This window comes from Gossypium raimondii, chromosome 2 (genome assembly GCF_025698545.1).
Source record: "Gossypium raimondii isolate GPD5lz chromosome 2, ASM2569854v1, whole genome shotgun sequence".
Lineage (NCBI taxonomy): Eukaryota > Viridiplantae > Streptophyta > Magnoliopsida > Malvales > Malvaceae > Gossypium > Gossypium raimondii.
The window spans coordinates 879,727-905,668 of record NC_068566.1 but is presented as its reverse complement, the minus strand read 5'-3'; the positions used below and the strand labels follow the sequence as shown (position 1 = coordinate 905,668).

Here is a 25,942-nt window from a genome sequence, read left to right as displayed (position 1 = left end):
ACCAAACTCTAGAAAAGAAGGGGAAGGAGAAGGTCATACAACAATAATTTTAACAGCTCAGTAACTTAATGAAAACTTTGAATAGTTTAGTGATCATTTTCTAACATTTTAAAATTAATTGACCAAAACATAAACTTGCTAATAGTTCAGTGATCTTGGGTGCAATTTAACCTAAAAATTATGAGTGGAGATAGCCAGTTGACGGGTCTTTATATATATATTTTATTTCTCCCCCAAAAAATAATCAAAATTAAGAAACTCTTTTTCTTTTAAATATCATTATCGTCTTCTTTGCAAAGGCTTTTTCATTGTCCAAAAGAAAAAAAAAAAGCAGCTTTATTTACAGCTTTTGATTAGATTTTTTTTTGTTGGGTTTTTGGTTTTCTTGTTTGCCTTATCTTTGAAGAGCTCTAAACAGCTAAATATTTCACTATTTTTTGTTGGGTTATTGAAAAAAAAAATTTAAAAGCTGTTTTTTTTTGTAAGCAAGAAGATTATGCAATCGATTTGTTCATCTTTAAAGCTTTACTTGAACTATTGTTTTCTTTTCACTTTAGTCATCTATGGTAGAGCTGCAAGAATTTTGCTTTTTTTGGCTTGAAATTCTCTTCTTTGTAATTTTTTTCGTTTAAATTTGGTTGTGTTTATTTTTTATTTTTTGCTTAAAAATAGAGTCTTCGATTCAACTGGTTCAAGTTCTCTGCTCATTTGGGGTTGTTCTATATCTTCACAAGAAAGGTAATTCCCTAATTTGTTTCACAAATCCCATAAATTTTGTTATCATGATTTAAGTTCAAAATTAGTGTCTTTCAAGAAAAATATTGCATCTTCATGCTTCAAATTTGTTATGTTTGTCATTTCTTTTATATCTATCTTCATTGACTGAAAGTTTAGTAAAAAGTCTATGAGCTAAAGATGTATAATTAATGCAAAAATCATAGAGTTGGACTTAGAAATGTCACCATATGAATCAATATAGTAAAAGGGTTTTAATCATTTATATGGTGGGGTACAGAGGCCTGGTTGATATATATATATTCATACATATATCGTATCTTTCTTCATTGACTGAAGTTTAGCACAAAGTCTATGAGCTAAAGATGCATAGTTAATGCAAATCTTTGGGCTACACTTAAAAATGTCACCATTAGAATCATATAGAAAAAAAGGGTTTTCAATTTTCATCATTTATAGCTTGTTTGCAGTTTTTGATCTGTTTAATTACTTGACTTGTGTTCTTTGTTTATATATAGTCAGGGATATATATATTGAATGGGGACTGATGCTATTGAAGCAGGGGAGACTCCATTTGACTCCTATCCTAGTTCCTTTAAGGTACTATTTTCGAGTTCGTTTCACTTTTTTTCTGTTCTAACTTGGAATCTACTGTATAGTTTGATCGTAACGGGGAATAATTACATGCATTTGTTTGTGTTTTTTTTTTTTTGCTTATATGTTAAGGATCATATCATCATACCATGTTTGTTTTAAGGTGTTTGATCTTCGTCTAATATGGTATGCTTTGATTGTAGGTGCACCACTTGATGTGCACAGAGCTTAGGAAGTTTGTTGATAGAATTTTAAAGATATTTCCGGAGATTGAAGCTGCTCGACCTAGATGTTCCTTGGGAATAAAGGCACTATGCTCATTGAACAATGCACTTGAGAGAGCAAAGTTGCTCCTTCAGTACTGCAACGAATCGAGTAAACTGTATCTGGTGTGTATTTTTGTGGTTATTGCCTTACTGATTATGAAGGAAGAGTTTATTGCTATTTCGGGTTTTTGTTAAAACAAGTATGAGTTTACAATCTGGCTGTTGCATGACTGTTTCTTTTATAACAATCTGATGGATGAAAGTACCATAGAGGACATTATATTAGGAGTCAAATTGCATTTTGCCTCCTCTACTCAAAAAATGGGAAAATTAGTCCCTGCACATTAGATCAAAGAGCAAATTAGTCACTTCTTTTAAATTTTTTATCTATTTGTACTGTTAAAAATTGACATCCCTGACGGAATAACCAGACTTGTGCTGACGTTAAGAGACCAGTTTTTAATAGTAGAAATGGATGGAATTTTTAACAGAAGGATCAATTTGCTCCCTGATCTAACATATAGGGACTAATTTGCCTATTTTTTGAGTAGAGGGGCCTAAATACAATCTGACTCCTACTATAGGGGCCTCTGTGATACTTTTAACAATCTGATGATATCTTGTAGTCTTCCAAAGAGTTCAATTTTTCATTATTGGCCTCTTTTATAGAAATAGAACCTCCATGGAAATGTTTTGTTGGTGTTTGTGAGCTTAAATAGAAAATTTCCTTTCTCTTTATTTTATTGCTCATTTGATCGACCAAGTTATACCCTTTGGTTGATAGTTCTCCTTAATCACTTTCAGGCAATAACAACAGATGCTATAGTTTCGAGGTGTCAAAAATCAAAGAATTTTTTGGAACAAGGTTTATGCCAAATTCAGAGTATGGTTCCAGTTATGCTTGCTGTCGAGGTTTGTCAAATTACATGTCTTATTGTTCTTGTTTCCTATTGCCCCAAGCAAGTGGTCTGAAAATGATCGATCAAATCCCATTTGTTCTTTAATTAGCTTGTCGTTATTTATTGTTGGCAATCTTAGTTTAGTGATTGAGGATGGTCCAACATGGCCAATATAACGTTTGGATAACTTGTAAACTCGGACAGGGTTCATATTTTCTTGCTTTTTGTTCCCTTGAAAGTTTACAAATTCATGAAAAGCAACCGTGACTTTTGCATAAAACTAGCTCCAATAGGGCCTGGAGCCACCTTACTGCCAAATCAATTATACTTTTGTTTTGGTGAATGTACTTGAGAGGTCCTTCTATTATAGAGACCTGATCAAATTAGTTCCTCTACAATTAAATAAATCAATTTAGTCTTTGTACTATTAAAAAGAATCAAATAAGGCTAAATTGAAATAGAGTTAACGTTTATTGTTTAACAAAGTTAATATTTTTAAAGTTTTTATAGTTCTGTAAATGAAATCTTTTGTTTGAAATTGAACTGCAATTGAAAAAAAATTTTCAAGACAGTTTTTATATGGTAAATGTTAACTTTGTTACAATTTGGACTTTTTTGATTCTTTTTTATAGTATAGGGACTAAATTGATCCAGTCCCTATAATACGAGGACCACCTAGGCACTTTAACCCTTTTGTTTTAGATACCGTTTTTTCCATATGTCAAGTTCTTTGATTAAGCTGATAATGGAATGTCAGTGCAGATCTCTCAAATTGTTGATGATCTTCGAGCTGCGTGTTTCGTCCCTGATAAATTCGAAGAAGAGGCTGGAAAGGTTGTTAGAGAATTGCTTCATCAGGGAGCAACAACGTCGGATTCAATGGAACTTCTTGAAATGAGTGCTCTTCAAAAGGCAGCATCTCGACTTCATATTACGTCTTCAAAAGCCATCTTGATAGAGAAAAGATCCATTAAGAAGTTGATGGAAAAGGTCGCAGATACTGACATACAAAAGAAGAAAATCTTGAAGTATCTTTTGTATCTGTTAAGGAAGTATGGTCATTTGATTATCGGGGAGCAAACAGACAAAACGGTTGATCGTAATGAAGGAGCTTTTACGGTTAATAACCCCAGTAATGTACCCGATGTGGCATCTCACAAGGAGTATAAGCAGCACGATGTTGAAGCTGATAAGTTAAGCGGATTAATACCACCTGAGGAATTTAAATGCCCTATATCTTTAAGATTGATGTATGATCCTGTTGTTATTGCTTCGGGACAAACATACGAAAGGTTTTGGATCCAAAAGTGGTTCGATGATGGTAATGATACATGTCCAAAATCCGAAACGAAACTGGCTCATTTGTCATTGACACCAAATACTGTCATGAAGGATCTGATATCAAAATGGTGTGCGAAGTATGGAATCACTATTCAAGACCCGAGCTTGCAGTCAGATGTGCTTCAGCTGTTGGAAAATTCTTCCACTTCCGTAGCTAGTTTTGGTAGTTCTATATATGATATGCGCTTCCCGGTTGACATCAGCAATGTATCACTTGGATCTTTAGATACTAGCTATACTTCTGATGGATCACGCAACAAGATTGGAGATGGGTTAAGTTTGAAACCGGAGCGGGGCAGTGATGATCTTCGCCAATATCAGAATCCTCGCAATGCAAGTAAAATGAATTTGGAGTCTCTATGTAGGCTTCCCGAGTTTGATTGGGAATCACAATACGAAATGGTTGAAGATATGAGAAACCATTTGAAACGTGACGAATTAGCTTGTATGTCCTTGTCATCCAAGAATTTCATCGAACCGTTGATTGAATTTTTGAGCTCTGCTCTTGATATGCACAATAGTAGAGCACAAAGAGCCGGATTTGAGTTGTTGTTGACTTATGTGAGCCAACACAGGTAATGAATTCATGCATGTGCTGCATCTGTACCATGATTTACCTTTATTTTTTACATTTTCATTCCTTGAGCCTCATGCAGGAGCGGGATAAGGTACTTAAATGAAGATGCATATAGCCTGCTATCATCATCTCTCGACTCAGAAGTGACTAAAGAGGTTCTTGACATTATTGAAGTACTGTCCGGCAATAGCGGTTGTTGGTCTAAGATTGCTGCATCTGGTGCTCTTGTTTCCATTTTAAATATTCTCAACTCTAAGATCACAGCATTCCAGGAACGAGTCATTAAAATTTTGCACAATCTGTCCTCGAGCCACGATATTTGTTCCAATTTAGCATCTTTTGAATGCATCCCAAAGTTTGTCCCGTTCCTAGAAGATGCTTCTCTCGCAAGGCACTGCATAGTAGTGCTGAGAAACTTGTGCAACAACCAAGAAGCCCGGGCTTCTATTACTCAAACTCCAGGATGTATTACTTCTATTGCTATGTTAATCGAGACCGGCACTCAAGAGGACCAAGAGCATGCGCTGGCTATTCTTCTCGCATTGTGCTCGCAACGCGTTGAATATTGTCAGTTAGTAATGGATGAATGCGATATATTCCCTGCCCTTTTCGATGTATCTGTCAACGGGAGTGATAAAGGAAAGGCAAGCGCAATGGAATTGCTACGGTTACTTAGAGATACGAACCATGATGATGATGAACAAGAACATCTTCAATATGACAATGTCATTTCCGAAGATGCCAACAACTATCCCAAAGACAAAAAGTCTCATAAGTCATTGTTCGGAGTCAAACTATCTATGTTCTCGAGATCCAGTGCACAAAAGAAGAAGAAATGAAATTCGGATTTTCTCATGCTCGGGTTAACAAACATCCTCCCTGGTAAGATTCTTTCCCCTTTTTTGGGACACACTTTGCTTGCCAGACTTGAGGAACCGATATCATCATATTGTAACTAAATGTAGTTAGTTGGTAAATGATTTTGTCCGGCTCGAACAGTACTAATTACCACGATCTAGTTTCTTAGGTTTGATTTATGATTATTTGTATGATATATCTTATGTCATATCCTGATTGTATAATTCTTATGAATGTACAGTTTTCCAGCAAGTGGTTGAATTTTTGTTTGTATCTACAAATCTAGGTATCTGTTTACCTTCTTAGGCATGCATGCATACATACATACACATGAAATGATATATATATAATTTTTGTAGTTAAAATGGAGTTCATGTGGAAAATTACCATGGAGGTCCCTATATTGAAAGTTAGATTGTATTTTGTCATTTTTTACTTAAAATGGACAAACAAGTCTATGTACGTTAGATCAAAGAGTAACTTGATTTTATTAAAAGTTCCATCCATTTTTATTGTTAAGTATTGACGCAATTAATGGAGCAACTAGACAATAACACTTTGCGTGTCATGTGTAACTCATATTAACATGGAAGGATTAATTCAAGTAAAATAAATGAAATTTTAACATAAGAAATAGAAAATTTTCTAATAAGCGGTGAAATTGATGAATTTTTTACGTGGAGGAATTAATTCAAGTAACCAAATAGTAATACGTGATCATAAATAATAGAAATTAATGGGATTTTAATAGGATTAATTTGCTTTTTATCTAATGTGCGAAACTAATTTATGTTTTTAAGTAGAGGATAAAATATAATTCGACTCTTAATATAATGTTACCATAATAGTTTTACCAAGTTCACTCTTATATATAGATGATATTATGTATATTTACTGTTGTGTTAAACATGGTTGCCTTAAATGAATTGGCATATATCTATAGATATATACATGGATGTTGGTAGGTTACTTCAATGAATTGGCATTGATGACAATAGCCCCAATGGTGGGGTTAGTGAGGATTGAGGAGCCTTAATGTTGATAGCTAGGTATCTAAATTTTGGTGACATGCATACCCCATATAAAGTTAATGAAGGACCTTCAATACACACATTAATTATTCAAGCTATTTGCACTCTTGATCCTTGGATGTTATTGCTAAATCTTATATAGTCCCTAATTTTTCTTTGTCATTACTGGCAACTATAGCCAAAGATATTGGGTTCCTTTTTAATAATTTATAAACAGAGTCTGCATGTAGAAATTGAACTTGGTGTATATACGTATATAAATAACCTTATATGTTGATCAAAGAGCTTCAAGCTGTATAAAAAGAACACTCAGATAATACACAAGCATACATATATATTCATACGTACTTTAATAGGTTTGATTTTTGATCACGTGCTGGAGTAGCTCAGTCGGTTAGAGCGTATGGCTGTTAACCATAAGGTCGGAGGTTCGACCCCTCCCTCTAGCGTTTTAGTCTTTCTGAAACTTTTGGTTTATTCTGGTTTTAGTCCTTTTGGTTTAATTCAGGCTTTAGTCCTTCTAAAATTTGACTTCTTTATATTAATTTGTCATAATTAGGTGACTAGAATCTTTTTGTTTATTTATGGTTTTGGTTCTATTTAATAATTTTCTTGTTTAATTATGGTTTTAGTGCTTTTGGGTTTTTTTTTTCAACTTAGCCCCTGAACTTTTCTTTATCCACATTTGTCTCAAGACTTGACAATTTGTTTCAATTTGGTCCCTGAACTTGGATTATATTAAGGTGTGATGACATGTTACTTGCTCAAAGTGCCACATCATCGCTTGAGATTTAATATTTTTATATAAAATCTAAAAAATACAAAAAATTAGGTGATGAGATAACACAATCTTAGAGTGTCATATCATCACACAATGAAATCAAATTTAGGGATAAAATTGAAAACAATTATCAAATTTCAAGACTAATGTAAATAAAAAAGTTTAGGATCTAAACGTTGCTTTATCTCTTTTTAAAATAAATTTACTTTTATTTTAAAATAAAGTTTAGGATTTAAACACCATGTTTTCCAACATTTCAACTAAAATTTAATTATTTTTTGGGTAAACTACATTAATAGTCGCCCAACTATGTTTTTGTTTTTTATTTTGGTCACCCAACTATGAAATGTTACAAAACGGTCATGCAACTATATTAGTCAATTTTGTCTTTTTTGGTCATCCAAATATTTTTTATTTTTGGGTGTTTTCATTTTCAGGTTAGCCAGATGGTAACAAAAAAAAATGAATAGTTAGGTGATAATTTTATAATTTTTCATAATTGGGTGATCAAAAATGAAAAAAACTGTAGTTGGGTGACTAATAATGCAGTTTACCTTTTATTTTTATATTATATATATAAATATATATATATATATATATTTATATCAAGGTACTTAAATTTCAAATGTGTTCTTATTATAAAAATTTGCATGTTGCATGAAAATAAAAAATAATTCATGGGGAAAATTACAACATAAACCCTCCTCAATCTTATATAAAATTTAGTGGTGTTCTACAATTTATATTTCATAATAAGTCCTTCCAATTTGCTTATATTCAATAATTCAACGTACAATTTTGCTACATTTTAAATAAGTCCTCCAATATGTTTTTATATTTAATTTTTCTTTCAGTTATGTCACTTCTTTATAATCATTTAGGTAAAATATACCATTTTGAAAAAAATTGTAGTTTTTAAATTTTATTAATAACAATTAATTTTAATGTTTAATTAAAATAACTTTTTAATAACAATAATTTAATTAGACACCAATCCTGTTTTCCTAACTTTTAAATGGCTGTTTATATTTTGGGAGGGCTTTTAGCATTAACGGGGATATTTTTTTGAAAAGAAAATAAAATTAGGGTTTTTCAATTTCAAAAATGGCTACGGAATCTTCAGAATCGGAAGAAGAAGGGAAGATCACAGGAGGAAACCAACACCTAATCGTTGAAGATGACCTGAGAGAAATGGGCAAAAAAGCAGCTTGGAGTGTCAGCTCTTGTAAAACTGGCAATGGCGTCTCTTCTCTCCGTGACGACAATCTCGAAACCTATTGGCAGTTAAAAACACGTAAATCTGTTCCCAATTTTGACCCAACTTTACTTTCGATTCTCACTTGTTTTCATTTTTTTAATTGGTTTTTCAGATCAGATGGTGCCCAGCCTCATTTAGTTAACATTCAGTTCCAGAAGAAAGTTAAGTTGCAGGTAATGGAGAATTTTGATTTTGTTTGAATCAAAGTTTTTTTTATTAACTCTTGATGATGGGTTTTTGAAGCTAGTTGTACTTTATGTGGATTTCAAGCTTGATGAGAGCTACACACCAAGTAAGATCTCTATTCGAGCTGGTGATGGCTTTCATAACTTGAAGGTATATAATGTACTATCTTCTTTGTTGTTGCTGTTGTTGTTGTGTCTTTTTTTTTTTTCTTTTTTCATTTCGAATAGTGGTTGTAAGATCTTTACGATGTTGTTTAATTTGTATGTGAATGTTTCTCTATAGGAGATTAAAACTGTGGAACTTGTCAAGCCTACTGGTTGGGTTTATCTTTCATTATCTGGAAATGATCCTCGGTGAGTGAGAAAAAAGCTTGCTTCAGTGCAACTTTTTTTGAATGATTTGAATCGATCTTGTTTCTCTTGTTGGCTGCTATGCTGTTAATCTTGTTTAAGATACTAATTCATTGCTTTTTTCAAAAATCTTTGGAAATACTTCTTTGGTACCATGTGGAGTGCCATTGAAGACATAGTATGGATCAAAAGTCAAAACAAACGGAGATGTTTCACTATTTTGTATCCTTGTTTGTTTAAGTAACAATGTTAATAGTTAGTTCTATATTGCTATTCTGCTGTTAGTTAATATAAACAGTTTGCAAATTGAGCACAAAGATGCATATACTACATAATTATCGAGAAAATTGCACTTAGCAAGCAGAGATTTATTTTGTATACTGATTGATTAATGAAAATGTCTTGCAGTGAAACTTTTGTCAGTACATTTATGTTGCAAATTGTGGTTTTGTCAAATCACCTTAACGGGAGAGATACTCATGTTCGCCAAATCAAAGTTTATGGACCTCGACCGTATGTACCATACATCATAAACATCTTTTTTGTGCATAAGTTTTTGAAGGTAAAAGTACCGTAGAGGCCCCTATACTAGGACTTAGATTGCATTTTGCCCCCTTTACTCAAAAAATAGGCAAATTACTCCTTGTATGTTATATCAAAAAGTAAATTATTTACTCCTTTCAGTTAAAAATTTCATCCATTTCTATTGTTAAAAACTAGCATAGCTAACATACAGGGACCAATCTTGAACAGTAAAAATGGATGAAATTTTTAACAGAAGGACCAGTTTGCTTTTTGATCTAATGTATAAGGACTAATTTGCCCATTTTTTTAGTAGAAGGGGCAATCTGACTCCTAGTACAAAGGCCTTCATAGTACTTTTACCATTTTGGATCACCAATGTTTTTATTTATACTTGTTTTGATGTTTAAATGCTCCATTGCAGGAATCCTATTCCACACCAACCATTCCAGTTTACGTCAAGGGAATTCATTACATACTCCACTGTGAGGTAATAGATGTGACGTAATAGCTAGCTTGGGGTAGAAATGAACATGGCATATGAAATGTAGAATATTGTCTCTGATTGAAGAGAACCGAGCTCGTTAGAACTATGAGGAGTCTGTAAATCTCTCAATGTTGGTAGGAACAAAAAGAGAATGATATTGTCAGTATTCACTCCCTTGTGCTTGTGCTGTTCAGATGGTACTAGCTTTGATAGTATCCCATTTCGGGTTCTTTTCTGATCATTTTCCTCTGTCTTTAGACATTGTGACATTCTATTATTCAAGAAAAGTCCATATATGTTTTGATTTGTCACTCTGCACACCAATTTCCTTTTTCCTTGTGTTCCCATGTCATATATCGTATTTAATCCAAAGTTTTATCATCATTTGAAATATTGAAGTTGGGAATGCATATTCCAACTTGAGATTCAAATCATCTGGTATACTTTGGAATATTGCTCTCATATATGTTGAAAGGTCCCTGGATTCCAGGCATTGCTTTAGTAAGGCAGCTGATTGTATTGTAGGCCTTGGTTCATTTTCGGTTCAGATGAGTTTCGGCTGGGATGATACTAAAGTAAGGAAGCTCCCAAGTGTGTACAAATAGAGTTTGTCCCCCAAAACAAATCAAGTGGATATAAGAATTTGTTGTTAGCTTAGATTTGATTCTAAGATGATAAAATAACATACAAGGCTAGTTTGGGATCTCTAACCAATAGTGATCATTGACAAGCCGCTTCGGTGTCGAAGCTGCTTAGGCAGATTGCAAAGGCTTGGAAAGCAGATAGAGGGTATCCATAATTCATGGTGAAGATATCCTTTCCGATTTTCCCAAACTGTAAGACTACCTTCTCTTGCTCTTCAGGTGATATGTTATGAGATGGATCAAGAGCTGCAACAAGCTGGAAATTCTTAACAGAAGCCATGGTCACACTCCCTCTGAAGTTAAGGCACCAGCACTGTAACTGTTCATAGGAGCCTTGTTTTTAAGGGTTAACGGCTCTCCTGAGCCAAGAGAGAATACCAGTGTGGCCGGGAGCCTTGGGGAGATGATGTCTATCATCAATTCATCGAAGGATTGCATAAATGCTGATGGTGTCAGAGCAGTGCCTCCTTCCTGAATAGCTGAGACAGGAATTGAGTACAAAAAACGATGCATTCTCCTTGGTCCTTGTGCTCAAAGTACGTTGAGCTCATAGGTAATGCCACCTATGCTGTAGTTGCATGCCGGTAATCTTGGAGAAACCTGCTTGAAATTGAATCTAAGATTTGATCGGGAAGTTGATGGGATTATCGAGTCACAAGGCGATTGACTGTCGAATATGGTGAACTTGGTACCCAAAAATTTAGACCTGAAAAGAAATCTCAATGTGTTCATCATGGACAAGAAGAGAGATCAAAGAAACTTACAGCAAGACTTGCCTTAGTTTACCGACATATGTGTTGCTCGCCCTCAAAAAGTCATCTGCAGCCAACGATATAATGAAGTCTGTGAACGTTGCTCTTCGGACCCTTCTTGCCGCCAACAGCAATTTACCGCTCTCCATTAGCTGTAAATCGAAGAAGCAACATAAGTGACTTAACTCTCAAAAAGCAAGGAAGCTTCATAATAGTCAATATCTTCAATGAGGTTTCTAAGGTTTGAACACATTATTAGGCTAAAAAGATGTGAAACAACTACAAAGCTGAGTAACCCCAAAGAAAATGGCACACTATGTTTCACAACCTTACAATAACAAAGGGCAGACTATCGAACAAAATATTTTAAGGTAAATTACTCTAGTAGTCATCTAATTATTAGTATTTTTTTTTGTTATCTAACTACGACAAATTATAAAATATCATTTAACTATTAGTAAAATTCTTTTAGTCACTTAATTATGAAAGATACAAAATTTAATCTTCAAAGAATTTTTGGTATAGCTTTTTTTCAAGTGTATAGCAAAATTCCTGCTTCGCATCTTCAGTTCATCTTTGAAATATTATAGCTTTGATTCAAAAATCGACTTTATTCATGATTTAAACTGTTAATTATATTTATTTTTCATTTTGAAATTTAATTTTATTCCATTTTGGTAATTAAACTATTACTTGGTTATGGTTTTAGTCCAAAATTTGATGGTCTTAAAAAATAGGTAGCATATTCAACAAATAAAACATGTCATGCATATTGATGATGTGGCCATTGATTAAGCGTTGATCGGCCTATAAATATTAAATTGAAAAAATGGGTGTAGTTCAAAGACTAAATCGTAAATAAAACTTAAAATTATTGGAAATTTTACAAATTTTAAAAATCCTTATCCCCAAAAAATTAACTAAAAATAGGACATTTTATATTAAATATCAAATTTTAATATAGAAAGGGATTAAAATCAAAATTAGACTTTTTTTTAATTGTTCAGCAAGATATGTGTGCGGAATTCCTTTTCAAAGGCACCCTTTGGATTCATATGGACATGGAATTTTTCGAGATTTTTCAGTATTGTGTAATCAATTGTAATTTGTAATTGCAACAAATAGAGTAAAAAACCTCGTAAATAATCTAAAAATGTCTGAAAATTGGAAAGATTTATAGAGGAAAAAAAATCAAAACTCCGGTGCATGGCTTGGACTTAGCCACAACTCCTCAAAGTTACAGCAACCACAGAAATGGCCGGCTTAGAACCTTAAACCTTTAAAAACCATGTCTTTAAATATCATCCTTTTGTATCTTTCAATGTCTCTCATTCATGTTCTTAAAAACCCCATTTTTCCCCTTCTCAGCCATTAATTAAAGGCCTCTCCTTTGTTAGTTTCAGGGGGTTTTAGTTTTAGAAAACATGTCTTCATCTTCTTCATGTGGTGTCTCACCTTCAGTTAGGACTCAAATTTTAAACCCAATCTCTAGCAGGTTCTTTGCTCCTTCAAGAATCAATTTTCAACCAAGTAAGCTGATTCTGAGCTCAAAATCCTCTTCTTCTTCTTCTTTTTTAAAAAATTGGAAGTTTTGTTTATTTTATTGTTTAATCTGCCATTGTACTTGAAGGAAGCAAATGTGAGATGATAAACAGGAGGGGTTTTGCTTTGAAGGGGATTGTGGCATCTGGTGTCTCAGTTATGGGATCTTCTTTGACCAGTGAACCTGTTCAAGGTTAGTTTTTCATTTTAAAGATTATAATATGCCATCACTCCCTCTACTCTTTGTAAATTTAGATATTTTTATTTTCAGGAATTACTTTTCTAGATTTTAAAATTCAGATCATTATAGCATCATTTTTTTTAATTACTGATTATTTTTTATTTCAAAATGTCACACTTAACCAAAGAAAAACAACAGTGTTAACGATTATACTTGAATTTTGTAATCTGGAAACTAAAAGGATTAAATTTCTGAAAATAAAAGTATAGGTACTAAATTCCAAATTCTTGAAGAGTACAGGGACTTGTGGCATATTTTAACCTTTCTAACCACTGGTTAAATTGTTCTTTGCTTTTTGAACTCTGTGTTTGTTTAATGGAATTAGGGTTCTTGCAGAAGTAGTAGTTTTTTGGCTGAGAAAATTGTGATGTCATAGATGAAGACCAGTTGGTCCATAACTAGGTTTTATTCACATAGGACATTCTATAGTTGAGATTGTTGTACCTAAGCTGCATTTTGGGAATAGAGAATTCTTTGGAGAGATTACTGTTCAAGCCGGACGATACAATATCTGGACATGGCACAGGCGGAAAATAGATAGAGCAGTCTTTAGTAAAGAAATTGTGTGTTCTGTCTTAGATTAAGGCCAATTGGATCATAACTCAGTTTTATTCACATGGGAAAGTCTAGAATTGAGATTGTTGTACTTAAGCTGCATGTTGGGAATATAGAATTCTGGGAAGAGATTGCCATTCAAGCCGGACGGATACAATATCTGGACATGGCACGGTCGGAAAATACATAGGGCAATCTTTAGCTGAGAAATTGTGTTCTATCTTAGTTTAAGACCAACCTATTGTTGGACCGTAACTAGGTTTTGTTTCACATAGGGCTGTCTAGAGTTGAGATTGTACCTAAGCTGCATTTTGGAAATATAGAATTCCTTTTATGAACAAAGAATATTTCTATATTCTTGGGATTTCCTTTGGCTTAATTTTGGTTTTTTGCCGGACGGATACAATTTCCAGACATGGCACGGTTGGAAAATACATAGGGCAGTCTTTAGCTGAGAAATTATGTGTTTTGTCTTAGATTAAGACCAAACTATTGTTGGACCATAACTAGGTTTTGTTCACATAGGGCAGTTTAAAGTTGAGATTGTTGTACCTAAGCTGCATTTCGGGAATATACATTTCCTTTCAAGAACAAAGAATTTCGATCTATTTTCATGATTTTCTTTTGCTGAATTTTGGGGTTTTTTTTTTGTTTGTTTGTTTAGGAGTGGAGAGATTACCGTTCAAGCCAGATGGATACAATTTTTGGACATGGCGTGGTCGGAAAATACATTACGTAGTACAAGGAGAAGGATTCCCTATTGTTCTTATTCATGGATTTGGTGCTTCAGCTTTCCATTGGAGGTTTGCTATCTAATGCTCATACAAATCCGAGTAGTTGAAAAGGGTTTGAGTAGCTACTGACCCGAACTACTTCCGGATCAATTTTCAGTTGTTTGAATTGTAAATAGTGTACCTTTCGATTTTATATTTAATCACAGTTTCTGGTGAAAGTGGAACGAGGAGAATTAGAGGCTCGAAACGGTGTTGTGATCTCGGGTTCTACATCATATGTGCCTTAAATGATCATTATATTTTTCTAACTTTTTTAGGTACAACATACCTGAATTGGCTAAAAACTACAAAGTTTATGCCATAGACTTGCTAGGATTTGGGTGGAGCGAGAAAGCGATTATTGAGTACGATGCAATGATATGGAGAGATCAAGTTGTCGATTTTTTGAAGGAGGTCGTAAAAGAGCCAACTGTTTTAGTCGGAAACAGGTAGCAATTGAGAACCAGTTAATAGTTATTTCTCATGACTTATAATCTTAACTGCACGGTTATTTTAAATGCTATCAGCATACGAGTCCGAATAACCACTGAACATGAAGCTTTGATGACAATTGATGCGGTAAAAGTACCATAGGGGCTCTTATAGTATGAGTCAAATTGCATCTTGTCCCATTTACTCAAAAAATGGATAAATTAGTCGTTATACGTGAGATTAAAGAGCAAACTAATCCTTTCTGTTAAAAATTTCTATCCATTCTATTGTTAAAAACTGGCGTAGTTGACAAAATAACTTGATAGCCACGTGTACCTTATTCTGACATGTAAGGATCAGTTTTTAACCATAAAAATGAATGAATTTTTTAACAGAAAAACTAGTTTGCTCTTTAATCTAATGTACCAGGACTAATTTGCCTATCTTTTGAGTAAAAGGAACAAAATGCAATCCAACTCCTAAAACAAGAGCCCCCATGGTACTTTTACCCAATTGATGTAGTTTCCAAGCGAAGAGCTTCAGCTTTACCGCCAAAATTCCGAAATTTGCATTAGTATAAAGCTTGCTGTGAGCTTTACTTTCGTTCTTCGTGTTTCAATGAGTTTCTCGGCCGTAAAATTCGGTTTGGTCCCTCAAGCTGGTACCGATTGTTCATGTATCTTCGAATGATCACCGATGTATTAGATTACAATTTCTATAAGATCAAAAGTAACCTACTTGACTGCTGGTTTTGTTTCGCTGTATGATGAGGATATATTCATCCTCCGAGTCGGGTTTAAAGGTTTCTCATACTAGGCACCCATTGTTGCTTTATCTGCGAATTTAGATAAATGCATCCCTTGTGACAGTCTTTTGTTCATTGTAAATTTCAGTCTTGGAGGGTTCACGGCTTTGGTTGCAGCGGTGGGGTTGCCTGAACAAGTGGTTGGCCTGGCATTGCTGAATTCCGCAGGACAGTTTGGAGACACGAAGGCTAAAACCACGGAATCTGAGGAAACATTCCTGCAGAAGTTTGTTTTAAAGCCATTGAAGGAAGTTTTCCAACGTGTAGTCCTTCAGGTTTTGTTCTGGCAAGCGAAGCAACCGACTCGGATCGAATCCGTCCTAAAAAATGCACGTTACTTGCAGCCTCAATTAATCAGGTTCTTCACTGATTATCGTACATTTTTAATATCGCATCGTTTTCGTAATGCAGGTATATATCAATACCTCCAATGTGGATGATTATCTCGTGGAATCCATTAAAATGCCTGCGGATGATCCCAACGCCGGAGAAGTGTACTATAGGTATCTACGTTGTTCCGACTCTTTTATTATTCTCAAAGTATTCAGTGTTTGAAGCCCATGTCCAAAGCATATTCAAACGGTAAAAGTACCATGGAGTTAAATTACATTTTATGCCCTTTAATAAAGAAAATAGACAAGTTAGTCCCTATATTTTAGATTGAAGAGCAAACTGATACTTTCTGTTAAAAGATTTATCCAATTCTACTGTTAAAAACTTGCATGACTGACGGAATAACTAGATAGTTACATGTGGCATGCTGGCGTACATAGGTCAGTTTTTAGCCGTAGAAATAGATGAATTTTTAATAGGACTCTTTTGCTCTTTGATCTAATGTAAAATAATTAATTTACACATTTTCTTAGTAGAGAGGACAAAATTCTCAAAGTAATCATGTTGGAACCCCATATCCGAAGCATATTCAAACGTGATTATAGGAATATAAAGCCCCCTAATAGGGGCGTAGACAGGGAGGCCGCCGCCGCCCAGAAATGGTATTAAAAGATTACAAGTTAATATAATGATAATTTTACATTTTGACCCTCCAAAAATTTATGATTCATCTTTAGCTTCTTCCCTAACCCTTAATACATGAAAAAACTTGGAAAAATGAGCTGTTGCCACCGGTTCATATGCGTTTTATCCCACCTTCATTCGATTTCACTGTTTGTTCCCATTGGTTAACCGCAGGTTAATGACACGGTTCATGCTGAATCAAACCGAGTACACCCTAGACAGTTTCTTGAGCAAGCTAACATGTCCGTTGCTGTTGCTGTGGGGTGACTTAGATCCTTGGGTCGGTCCGGCAAAGGCTAACAGGATCAAAGAATTCTACCCGAACACGACACTCGTAAACCTAAAGGCGGGACACTGTCCGCACGATGAAGTCCCAGAACTTGCTAATAAGGCTTTGGTGGATTGGTTATCAACTATAGCAAAAAAAGCTTCTTCTCTCCAAACAGTGTGAAAGATACCCAGTTTTATGACATTATATCTAATCACTCTTTGGTAATAGGATTTACTTGTAATATAATTGTAAATACATTGATTGAATTAAACCCATGAATCTCACCATATTAATCCATTTTTCATGTATATGCAAGACAGTTTATAATTGTTTATTACAAGTTCTTTTTTTTGGTAATACTAATAACAAATTGTTGCTTTGCAGTAAAAATACCATGGAATCCCATATTAGGAGTCAATTGCATTTTGTTCTCTTTACTAGAACAACGGGAAAATTAGTCCCTGTACAGTAGATCAAAGAGTAAATTGATCTTTCTATTAAAAATTTTATCTATTTTTACTGTTAAAAATTGATCATTATATGTCAGCACGAGGTATACATTGCACATCATGTGTAACTCTTTGATTATTCTGTTAGCTACGTAAACTTTTAATAGTAAACATGGATGAAATTTTTAACAGAAATAATCAATTTACTCATTGATCAAATGCATATGGATTAATTTACCCATTTTTAAGAAAAAGAAACAAAATACAATTCGACTCTTACCACGAGAGCTTCCTTAGTAGTTTTATACATCTCGTTTGCTATGATTCATTAACAGTGTAGGAGATTAAGCATGAATAATACATCAAATATTTACTTTTATTAAAAGCACTTTTAAAATTAAAATTTGATCGGAACATATTTAGTTTAGGAAATTGTCAAATAAAAATTTGTAATTTATGCACTTTTGTCCCATTAAATAGCAATATCTTTACATTTAAGATCTTTACATTTAAGATACTACATCATCTGACCCGAACTTAAAAACTTAATTTGAATATAAGATCGACTCAATTTTGATTTGATTATAGAAAGTTAATAATATTTATCTATTCAATTTGAATCCTAATTAATTAAAATCCAAAATGACCCAAATTTGAAATAACCGGAATAAATAATCTTAAATAATCCAAACAACTCAAATCTCAAACAAGAATAACTCGAAACCTAACCTTAAATAATCCAAACAAAAGCATTTAGGGTCAAATGGAATATATTTTATTTTTGGAAGGCCTTGTATGCAATCTAAATGACAATATTTCAAGTTGTCTTTAATGTTTTTTGCAACACCTTGGGTAATTTTTTTACAGCTAAAAAACACAGACAAATACAACCAAAAGATGCTGACCTTGTTTTCTTAGTTCCAAAAACATTGTCGACTGATACTACAATATTTGTTTAAAGAGAAATCAAATTTTAACTCAATTCACTCTAATACACAATAATAACATTTTAAGGTAAACTATTTTTTATTGATAATCATTCAATTATGAAAAAGTTATAAAATAATCACTTAAGTATTAGTAAATTTTTTATTTAGTCATCCAACTATTCAAATTTTGTCTTTTTGGTCACCAATTAACCGGTGATGGAAGCTTTAAAAATCGGCATAATAACAACTTTAGCACTCAATCAATTTAACCTTGATACTAAAAAAATTTAACTCTCAACATTTACACATGATGTAATTTGATCTTTTTTACAATTTTGCTTTCCTTTGTAACTCTTTCACCTAAGAAGCTTAAAAACAAATTTATCAGCTAAATTTGATTGAAAATGTACAAAGAAATGGTAACACCCAATTCAACTTTTTCATTTTTTAAAATTAATCTTCAATGTTACAAAGAAAAGCAAAATTACAAAAAAAAAAGAGCAAATTGCACACAGTAAATGTTGAGGATTAATTTTTTTTAAATCAAGACTAAATTAATGTAATTTATAAATATTGAGGATTAAATTGCTATTATGCCATTTCTGTAACTTCTCCTGTTGGGTGGACAAAAAATAACCTTACTAATAATTGGGTGACCATTATGTAACTTTTCATAATTGAGTGACCAAAAAATATTTACTAATAGTTGGGTGACTACTAGTGTAGTTTAACCTTTAATAGGCAACAAGAGCATCTATTAGTATAGAAATGGTCGTTTATACGACACTGGCAGTGAAGAATGAGACAAGGAAGCTTAGAAATTACAGGAAACTAAAGAATAAGGAAGCTGTGAAATTAGTTAATAAAAATGTTATTTTTAAAACTGTCCATTTCAATGGCCATAGTCTTCAACGATGCATATGCTTTGTAATCACCGGATTCAACGAATTTAATGAGCATCTTAGCTCATGGTTCTTTGGATGATCTTTCAGACATTATTAAACATTGTCTTAAAACCGGTATGAGAAAGAGAAAAGTACCTGTTGGCTAAGAGTTTTGGTTTCAGGTTTCATAGAAATGGAGAGCTTGTCAAGGAGCAATAGCAAAGGTGGCCAGCCTCATGTGTTAGTTCCATTGAAGCAAAGGCGGAGTGGATACGAGCCGTCAGATACGGAGACTGAGTGGCAAGAAAGTCCCTGGCATGATCATAATAACCAAAACAACGGGACATCAGATCTTGTCGAAGCGGATAACATTAAGTCCAATTTTCCGAGAAACCTTAGTCCTTTGAAACTGAGCCGAAGACAGATTCTGAAGGTTGATTATGATAAAGGGTCTCCTCCTAGAACTAATCCACTTTTAAGGAGACATGGAAGCAGCAAGTCTCCTTACAAGACACGAAGGGATGATGGTCAGAACATAAGCCCCTTGCCGAAACCCGAGCATCGGCGGCATGTCTCTCCTTATAAACAGGGGAGAGTGGAGCATACATTGAATGATGGCACGGGAAATGGTGAGATTGCTGGCTTAAACATGAAGCAAAGTTGTAGATCTCCTACAAGAGATGAAATAAAAATGATCGGGCAGCTTATCGAGGGTGGTAGAGGGAGTGCAAAATCAAACTATCGTCGATCAGTGACTGCACCGCCGAGACAAAGAGGGGAGAGGACACCGTCACCAATCGGAAGGAACATGTTTCGTAAGCAAAGAGAAGCTTCCCTCGGGAAACAACAATCAGTAGGTGAAATCAATGAAATAGTTGCAAATGCAAAGATTCCTAAAAGTCCTACATATAATGATGCCATTCTCGAAAGCACAGAGTCCATTTCACCTGGTGATATCTTCTTTTCTCGTGATGCTGCAGCTTTGGCAATGCAGAAGAAAGGCTTGCCAAACAATGGTGGCTTCGGAAACCATGTTGTCCCCAAGCCACCATTGTTGCCCCGAAAAGACCCCACTTCCCATCAACGAATAATGGCCAACCGAAATATCGATCCAAAAGCTCGGTCAAACACCGGTTTATCAAGAACAACTATGACTCCAAGTTCAGCTACTAGCAGACGGAGTAGTTTAAACTCCAAGCTTAGTGATACTAGTGGGAGTAGTTTAAACTCGGAGAAGTTTGCAGCCAATAGACGAAAGAGGCAAGACGAAACCTGGTTTGGATGTGTAATGAGGAGAGGATCCTGCAGGACCTCAAAAAAATCACCCAAAAGAGAAACACAATCCTTCGATGAGGCCTCGTTCATTGGGAAGGCATTTGTTGTCGAAAAACTGAGGCAGTTTTGGGCCGATAAATACCAACCAGCTTCCTTGAACGGATTCACCTGTCACAAACAAGAAACTCAGCTTCTGAAGCAACTAGTAAGTGTAAGTCCTGCCCCTAAAAGTCTTTCATATGATGCAAGTTATTCGATATACGAAAACGTAATGTTTTACGCTAAACTTTTAGGCATCCCATGAGAATTGTCCTCATATATTGCTCAAAGGACCATCTGGTTCAGGGAAAAAAGCACTAACAATGGCTTCCCTGCGCGAAATGTATGGTGACGCTAGCTGGAATGTATCTCATGAATTAAGGCAATTCCAGGTTCAGGTAAAAATATAATATATATATACATACATATATATAGCCTGAAGATGACAGTATCACCATTGATTCTAGAGTTTGACATCTTTATGATTTGAATATGTGGATAGGAAAAAAAGCCAAAGCAAGTTCATGTTTCAATTGCTTCAAGTGCTCATCATGTACAGCTTAATGTACACTTGGAAACAAATGCGAAATATGCATTAATGGGATTAGTTAAGGAAATAAGCACCAATTTTACCACTATCCCAGAAGTCAGCAATGATTATTTCAAGATAAACTTCAAAGGTTTAGCTTTTTTTTCTTTTTCCTTTTTTAGTTTCTTGTATGTAAAGCAATCGACTTGTAGCTAATGAGGTTTCTATGTATATTTTCAGTTTTAGTTCTTTATGATGTTGACAAGGCACCAGAGAATATTCATCACTTGATCAAATGGATCATGGACTGTCATTCGGATTCGTGTAAATTCATAATCTGCTGTGAAGATGACATAAGTATCCTAGAATCAGTAAAGAGTCGCTGCAAAGTTATAAAAGTAGATGCCCCGGCAACACATGAAGTAAGTATTCCTACAAGTTTTGCAGTATAATTCATATTATATCAACATACCTCGGTTTGCTTCCAATTTGTATTACGGGATGGACCCGCCTCGGCCTTTCCGAGCTCCTCGATATGAAGACTGAATATGCTTGTATTGCAATGGTATCATAATGATGAATCTTTTGGCTAAGTTCAGGCATGTGAAATGTTGGTGTATAGGGTTGATCAGATCATAACATTCCTTACAAAATGCTTTAAGATCTAATCGTGTCACTGCTACGACTGTCGATTCTGCAGGTCATGGAGATACTTATCCAAATTGCAAGGAAAGAAGACTTTGAACTACATATGAACTTTGCTGCAAAGATTGCTGCCAAATCAAAGCAAAACCTGAGGAAAGCAATCATGGCACTTGAAGCCTGCAAAGCACACAAGTAAGAACTTAAAGCAAATCTCCAATAAATTGATTTAAGATATAAAGGCTCCATATTTGTTCTTAGATGTGAATGTGATATACCCTGCAATTGCAGCTATCCTTTTGCTGATGACCAACCTATTCCACTCGGATGGGAAGAGGTCTTGACAGAACTTGCAACTGAAATCCTGGCCGATCCATCGCATAAAAGGCAAGTTCTTTTATCTTTTCTGTTCCGAAAACACCCTCTTGATTTCAAATAAGAACAACAATGACACTTTATATGTATGCATGATTTTTTCAGGTTACCTTTTGTAAGGCTTAAGCTTCAAAAGCTTCTTGGGGACTTTGTTCATCCTAAACTGGTCCTCCAGGTGATGAATTTGAAACCATTTAAAGAAAAATAAAAGCTGCAAAGAATCCCTTTCTCTGATAGTTTTTTAACATGCTGCAGAAGCTGGTAGAAGAGTTTCTTAAGAAAGTTGAAGTTGGTTTAAAAAGGGAACTTTATTACTGGCATGGTTACTATGTAAGTTCAGTTCCTGCAATTGTCTTCTTGTTTTGCAGACAGGCAAAAGTTTTAACTCAAGTTTGTTATTATAGGAAAAGAGACTCCCAACAGGAACAAGTGCTTTGTTGAAACTAGAAGGTAAACTCTGTCTGTTCTTATGATGCTTTAATTACGTCTTGTCTTAAAAGTTTGATAAGAATCCTAGGTTTATGCTCTCTCTTTTTTTCTTTTTCTTTTTTGCAGAGTTTGTGGCCAAGTTTATAGGCATATATAGGAAGAGTTCTGGTAATAATCAGTTTGTGTAATATTAGGTTAACTATGCTTTGGTTCAAATCATTTTGCTGCAGTAAATAGTGAAATTTTCAGAATAGGAGCTTTTACTGCAAATATTGTGGTAGAAGTATTGTTATCACAATGGGTTTTAGGTTTTGGATAAGAACAATGGAGCTCAATTATCAAACAGAAGAAGCATATTGACTTGTATCAATGAATGAAATGCAGTTCTAATTTTGCATATTTGTTTCACGGACTTTGAACTCGAGTGCGAGCATACTTGTAAATGTCCAACTCACGTATATTCATTTTTTTCTAAGTTCGAGTCCCCACAACATTGGCTACTATTGTGTCATACATGCATACATGATAGTTTAAGGGTGAGGGTTTTTGAAGTGAACACCCCCCCCTCCACTCATCCTTAAAAGATATGAAAATCAAGGCTCCTTTAGATTTGTGCATAAGCCATATTTAAACCAGATGCTGAGTAATTGAGTTCCTCGAAGATTTGTGTCACGAACTTTACAATGGTAATAACACTATCAAACATGTATGAGAGAGAAAAGTTTGGAGGGAAGAACATAAAGAAGAATGTCTCAAGATATGTTTCTTGGCTATATTTATCAACTAGTATGACCACACATTGAGAAAATAGCCTCTTCAGTACATATAACAGTGGTTAACTACATACATGAGAGCCCAAACTAAAAACCTTCTATTTTTGCCTAGTTTTACCACATAACAGTATGTATAGGTACAAGTAGTCAACTACATAGACAACAACCCCGAACTAAAAACCTTAACATCCTATCCAGAAAGTTTCTAAACTTTAACACATGCATGTTCTGTTTTGCTTTTGGGATAACTAAAAGCAACCAAAAACAAGTTAGCTAACCAAGTTTCACTTTTGTCATCACCCTTCAGTTTCTTGGTGTACCACTACTACTTGCAGACTTCTTATTGGTATACCTCTGTCGATATGAACAGACATACTATAAGTTTCAAGAAGAATGGAAGAAATTGAAAGAAAAAAACGAAAGGGAACTTACTGAAGTTAGTCAGCTAAACTAATACCTGTTTCCCAATGTCGAATGGAACATATTTGTATTTGATCATGTGAAGAATTTGGCGTTTCATTGTGAGGAAAAATAGAAAAATCCAGTAGCATAGCAATATTGGCCAGAAAACAGGTACATCCAACATGGAGAAGAAAGTCAATACAAATGCAACTACAAAGGCCTTTGTGATGGCATACCTTAGACCACGAATGAATATTTAGTGAAAATATTACTTCAAAACTGTGTACAAGGAAAAAGAACAGAAGTCGACAACTTAAAAGCTTACATGAATGGAACAAATTCAAAATTAAGCTACAACTTTCTTAAGAACCACACAAGAAACCAATACACAATCAAAATAACATCATGGACCAAGTGAACAAATGCTGCAAGCTAAGCTTGAATGGTAGAAAAAACTTGCATTAAGCTAAACTTTTACAGAAATTATGGCAGAGATCCCTTAAAAACTTGCATAAATGGGAAAAATTGAAATTAAGCTACAACTTCCTACGAACCACACATCAAAACAACATAAAAAACCCAGTGACCAAATGCTGCAAGCTAGCTCAAATATAGTGGAAAACACTCACGTTAAGCTAAACTTTTACTAAAATCATGACAGAAAGCCCATAAAACTTACGCATAATGGATAAATTGAAATTAAGCAACTTCTTAAGAACCGCATATCAAATCAATTTACAATCAAACAACATGAAAAGCCCAGTTACTGGATGCTGCAAAGTAGCTCAAACAGTATGAAACACTCATCTAAGCATTTTAGGATTTGTCCATGTCTATGCAAGACAGATAAGTTCACCTCCAACTGATATGGAAAAGCTCCCAATTAACGGTATCCAAATTCTAATAACATGTATCATTAGTAAAAAGTGCCACGTGATACTAATTTATCCCATAAAACAGATGTAAGCAGAAATTTTCCAATATAGTCTTAATTTGGGAAAAATGAAAGGAAATTTAATACATTACAAGAAAACATCAAAATAAGGAATAATTAGAACTTAAACTCATGTAAATAATGAATAAAAGGTTTGAATTGGTAAACTACGCTAGTTGTTATGACATGGATTTTTCTTTAAAAATAACATCAAATTTTATTATTGGTCGAAAATGATTGACAACATTTCTGCATTGCTCTAACTGTGCAATCGAATAACAGTAAAATAATTCCATACCATCACCTTAAGGCAGCAACTACTGGTGTTATCAATTAGGACCTACTAATAACAGTGTAAGGCTAGCAGAACAAATTATGTCAAATTAGGAGGATTATATTTCAAAATTCAACATTGTAAAATGACTAAAACCATAATTAGACCCAGGAATTTTCCAATGTAATCTTAATTTGTGCAGAAATGAAAGGAAACCATAAAACGGTTAATACCTAACATCCAAGAAAACACCAAATTAAGAAATTTACCAGAACTTAAATTCAGGCAAACGACGAATGAAAGGCTTGAATTCATCAGAACCTTTAGTTGGCAACGAAGCACCATCCAAAGCTTCAAGCTCAGGATCAACTTTAGGAGATAAAAACCCAATCAAGAGATTCAATACGTAAATCCCTAAACCGTATGAAATTACATAAAACCCTTGAACGTAGTAAACCCGCAAAACATAGATCATCGCCACCGCCAATGTACCCAGCCACCTTTCCATCGTGTGTGGTGTTGACCTGTCGAGAAAATACTGAAACTTCCTCGAGAACTCGGTCTTCCACGTCGCGATCGGCGTAACATTTCCGTCATTTTCCGATCCCTCCATTACAAAAAAAACAAATAGTTGGTGATTTTGCAAGTTAAAGCTCGAGTCTTTGAGAGTTAACAGTTTTTAGGGTTTTCGAGTTGAAAATTGGGTAAGGGCCTTTCAGCAAATACTTTATTGGATTCTCTGGTTTTTCAATTATTTTTCTAATAACTGCGTAAAATGGATTTTTTAATTTTTCTGTACGGAAAAAGGTGACGAGCTACGTGGCAAACAAAGTGGCCGTTAAAGAGAGATGAAACTTCTTGGATTTTGGGCCTTGTGGCCCGTTTTCTCGGGCCTTTTAATAGTTTGTAACACTTTTAGAGTACATTGCATCAAAGGTCCCCAAACTATGACTCTTACTCTAAATTGGTCCTCAAATTTTAAACCATTCTAATTACATTCCCGTACTTTATAGGCTTGATCGATTAGAACCTGACCTGTCACTTAATTGGCATAGCATTGAAAGTGTGGAGATGTGATTAGAACGTTTTTA

At 34.4% G+C, this 25,942-nt stretch overlaps 5 protein-coding genes, 1 non-coding gene and 1 pseudogene across 6 annotated transcripts; 5 read left to right on the top strand and 2 right to left on the bottom strand.

Moving 5' to 3' along the window:
• Positions 1–324: 324 nt before the first annotated feature.
• On the top strand, positions 325–5,543 carry LOC105787529 (U-box domain-containing protein 5). Its single transcript, XM_012613959.2, has 6 exons — positions 325–738; positions 1,254–1,335; positions 1,533–1,718; positions 2,400–2,507; positions 3,257–4,410; positions 4,492–5,543. Exons 2-6 carry the CDS (start codon positions 1,273–1,275, stop codon positions 5,249–5,251), a joined length of 2,271 nt encoding a protein of 756 aa, XP_012469413.1. The 5' UTR covers positions 325–738; positions 1,254–1,272; the 3' UTR covers positions 5,252–5,543.
• Positions 5,544–6,676: 1,133 nt separating this feature from the next.
• On the top strand, positions 6,677–6,750 carry TRNAN-GUU (transfer RNA asparagine (anticodon GUU)). The gene has a single exon. It is a non-coding gene; the product is annotated as a tRNA-Asn (tRNA).
• A 1,362-nt stretch (positions 6,751–8,112) lies between these two features.
• LOC105787527 (anaphase-promoting complex subunit 10) lies at positions 8,113–10,196 on the top strand. The gene is made up of 6 exons (XM_012613956.2): positions 8,113–8,365; positions 8,453–8,513; positions 8,584–8,676; positions 8,809–8,879; positions 9,285–9,389; positions 9,823–10,196. Exons 1-6 carry the CDS (start codon positions 8,187–8,189, stop codon positions 9,890–9,892), a joined length of 579 nt encoding a protein of 192 aa, XP_012469410.1. The 5' UTR covers positions 8,113–8,186; the 3' UTR covers positions 9,893–10,196.
• Positions 10,197–10,416: 220 nt separating this feature from the next.
• On the bottom strand, positions 10,417–11,430 carry LOC105787526 (tubby-like F-box protein 5; annotated as a pseudogene).
• A 1,069-nt stretch (positions 11,431–12,499) lies between these two features.
• LOC105787525 (pheophytinase, chloroplastic) lies at positions 12,500–17,257 on the top strand. The gene is made up of 7 exons (XM_012613955.2): positions 12,500–12,811; positions 12,912–13,016; positions 14,284–14,422; positions 14,671–14,841; positions 15,718–15,958; positions 16,041–16,132; positions 16,821–17,257. Exons 1-7 carry the CDS (start codon positions 12,706–12,708, stop codon positions 17,095–17,097), a joined length of 1,131 nt encoding a protein of 376 aa, XP_012469409.1. The 5' UTR covers positions 12,500–12,705; the 3' UTR covers positions 17,098–17,257.
• Positions 17,258–19,372: 2,115 nt separating this feature from the next.
• On the top strand, positions 19,373–22,656 carry LOC105787523 (uncharacterized). The gene is made up of 10 exons (XM_052627757.1): positions 19,373–20,665; positions 20,748–20,891; positions 20,996–21,173; positions 21,263–21,444; positions 21,723–21,859; positions 21,956–22,051; positions 22,145–22,214; positions 22,295–22,369; positions 22,444–22,489; positions 22,595–22,656. The coding sequence occupies exons 1-10, from the start codon at positions 19,373–19,375 to the stop codon at positions 22,654–22,656; spliced, it is 2,283 nt and encodes a 760-aa protein (XP_052483717.1).
• A 550-nt stretch (positions 22,657–23,206) lies between these two features.
• LOC105787522 (protein RER1B) lies at positions 23,207–25,595 on the bottom strand. The gene is made up of 3 exons (XM_012613953.2): positions 25,121–25,595; positions 23,699–23,879; positions 23,207–23,595 (listed from the first exon to the last, which is right to left on the bottom strand). Exons 1-3 carry the CDS (start codon positions 25,462–25,464, stop codon positions 23,545–23,547), a joined length of 576 nt encoding a protein of 191 aa, XP_012469407.1. The 5' UTR covers positions 25,465–25,595; the 3' UTR covers positions 23,207–23,544.
• Positions 25,596–25,942: the final 347 nt, after the last annotated feature.

Bases quoted from the DNA above. Each gene is read 5' to 3' on its own strand.
- LOC105787529 (XM_012613959.2), top strand. From the start codon at position 1,273: ATGGGGACTGATGCTATTGAAGCAGGGGAGACTCCATTTGACTCCTAT. The intron at 1,719-2,399 runs GTGTGTATTTTT...AATCACTTTCAG, and splicing joins AATCGAGTAAACTGTATCTG to GCAATAACAACAGATGCTAT. The intron at 2,508-3,256 runs GTTTGTCAAATT...ATGTCAGTGCAG, and splicing joins CAGTTATGCTTGCTGTCGAG to ATCTCTCAAATTGTTGATGA.
- LOC105787527 (XM_012613956.2), top strand. From the start codon at position 8,187: ATGGCTACGGAATCTTCAGAATCGGAAGAAGAAGGGAAGATCACAGGA. The intron at 8,514-8,583 runs GTAATGGAGAAT...GGGTTTTTGAAG, and splicing joins AGAAGAAAGTTAAGTTGCAG to CTAGTTGTACTTTATGTGGA. The intron at 9,390-9,822 runs GTATGTACCATA...GCTCCATTGCAG, and splicing joins AAAGTTTATGGACCTCGACC to GAATCCTATTCCACACCAAC.
- LOC105787525 (XM_012613955.2), top strand. From the start codon at position 12,706: ATGTCTTCATCTTCTTCATGTGGTGTCTCACCTTCAGTTAGGACTCAA. The intron at 14,423-14,670 runs GTTTGCTATCTA...TAACTTTTTTAG, and splicing joins GCTTCAGCTTTCCATTGGAG to GTACAACATACCTGAATTGG. The intron at 15,959-16,040 runs GCACGTTACTTG...TTCGTAATGCAG, and splicing joins TCGAATCCGTCCTAAAAAAT to GTATATATCAATACCTCCAA.
- LOC105787523 (XM_052627757.1), top strand. From the start codon at position 19,373: ATGGAGAGCTTGTCAAGGAGCAATAGCAAAGGTGGCCAGCCTCATGTG. The intron at 22,052-22,144 runs GCAAGTTCTTTT...TGATTTTTTCAG, and splicing joins GCCGATCCATCGCATAAAAG to GTTACCTTTTGTAAGGCTTA. The intron at 22,215-22,294 runs GTGATGAATTTG...AACATGCTGCAG, and splicing joins ATCCTAAACTGGTCCTCCAG to AAGCTGGTAGAAGAGTTTCT.
- LOC105787522 (XM_012613953.2), bottom strand. From the start codon at position 25,464: ATGGAGGGATCGGAAAATGACGGAAATGTTACGCCGATCGCGACGTGG. The intron at 23,880-25,120 runs GTAAATTTCTTA...TCGTGGTCTAAG, and splicing joins TTGCCTGAATTTAAGTTCTG to GTATGCCATCACAAAGGCCT. The intron at 23,596-23,698 runs GTATTAGTTTAG...TCATATCGACAG, and splicing joins CATTCGACATTGGGAAACAG to AGGTATACCAATAAGAAGTC.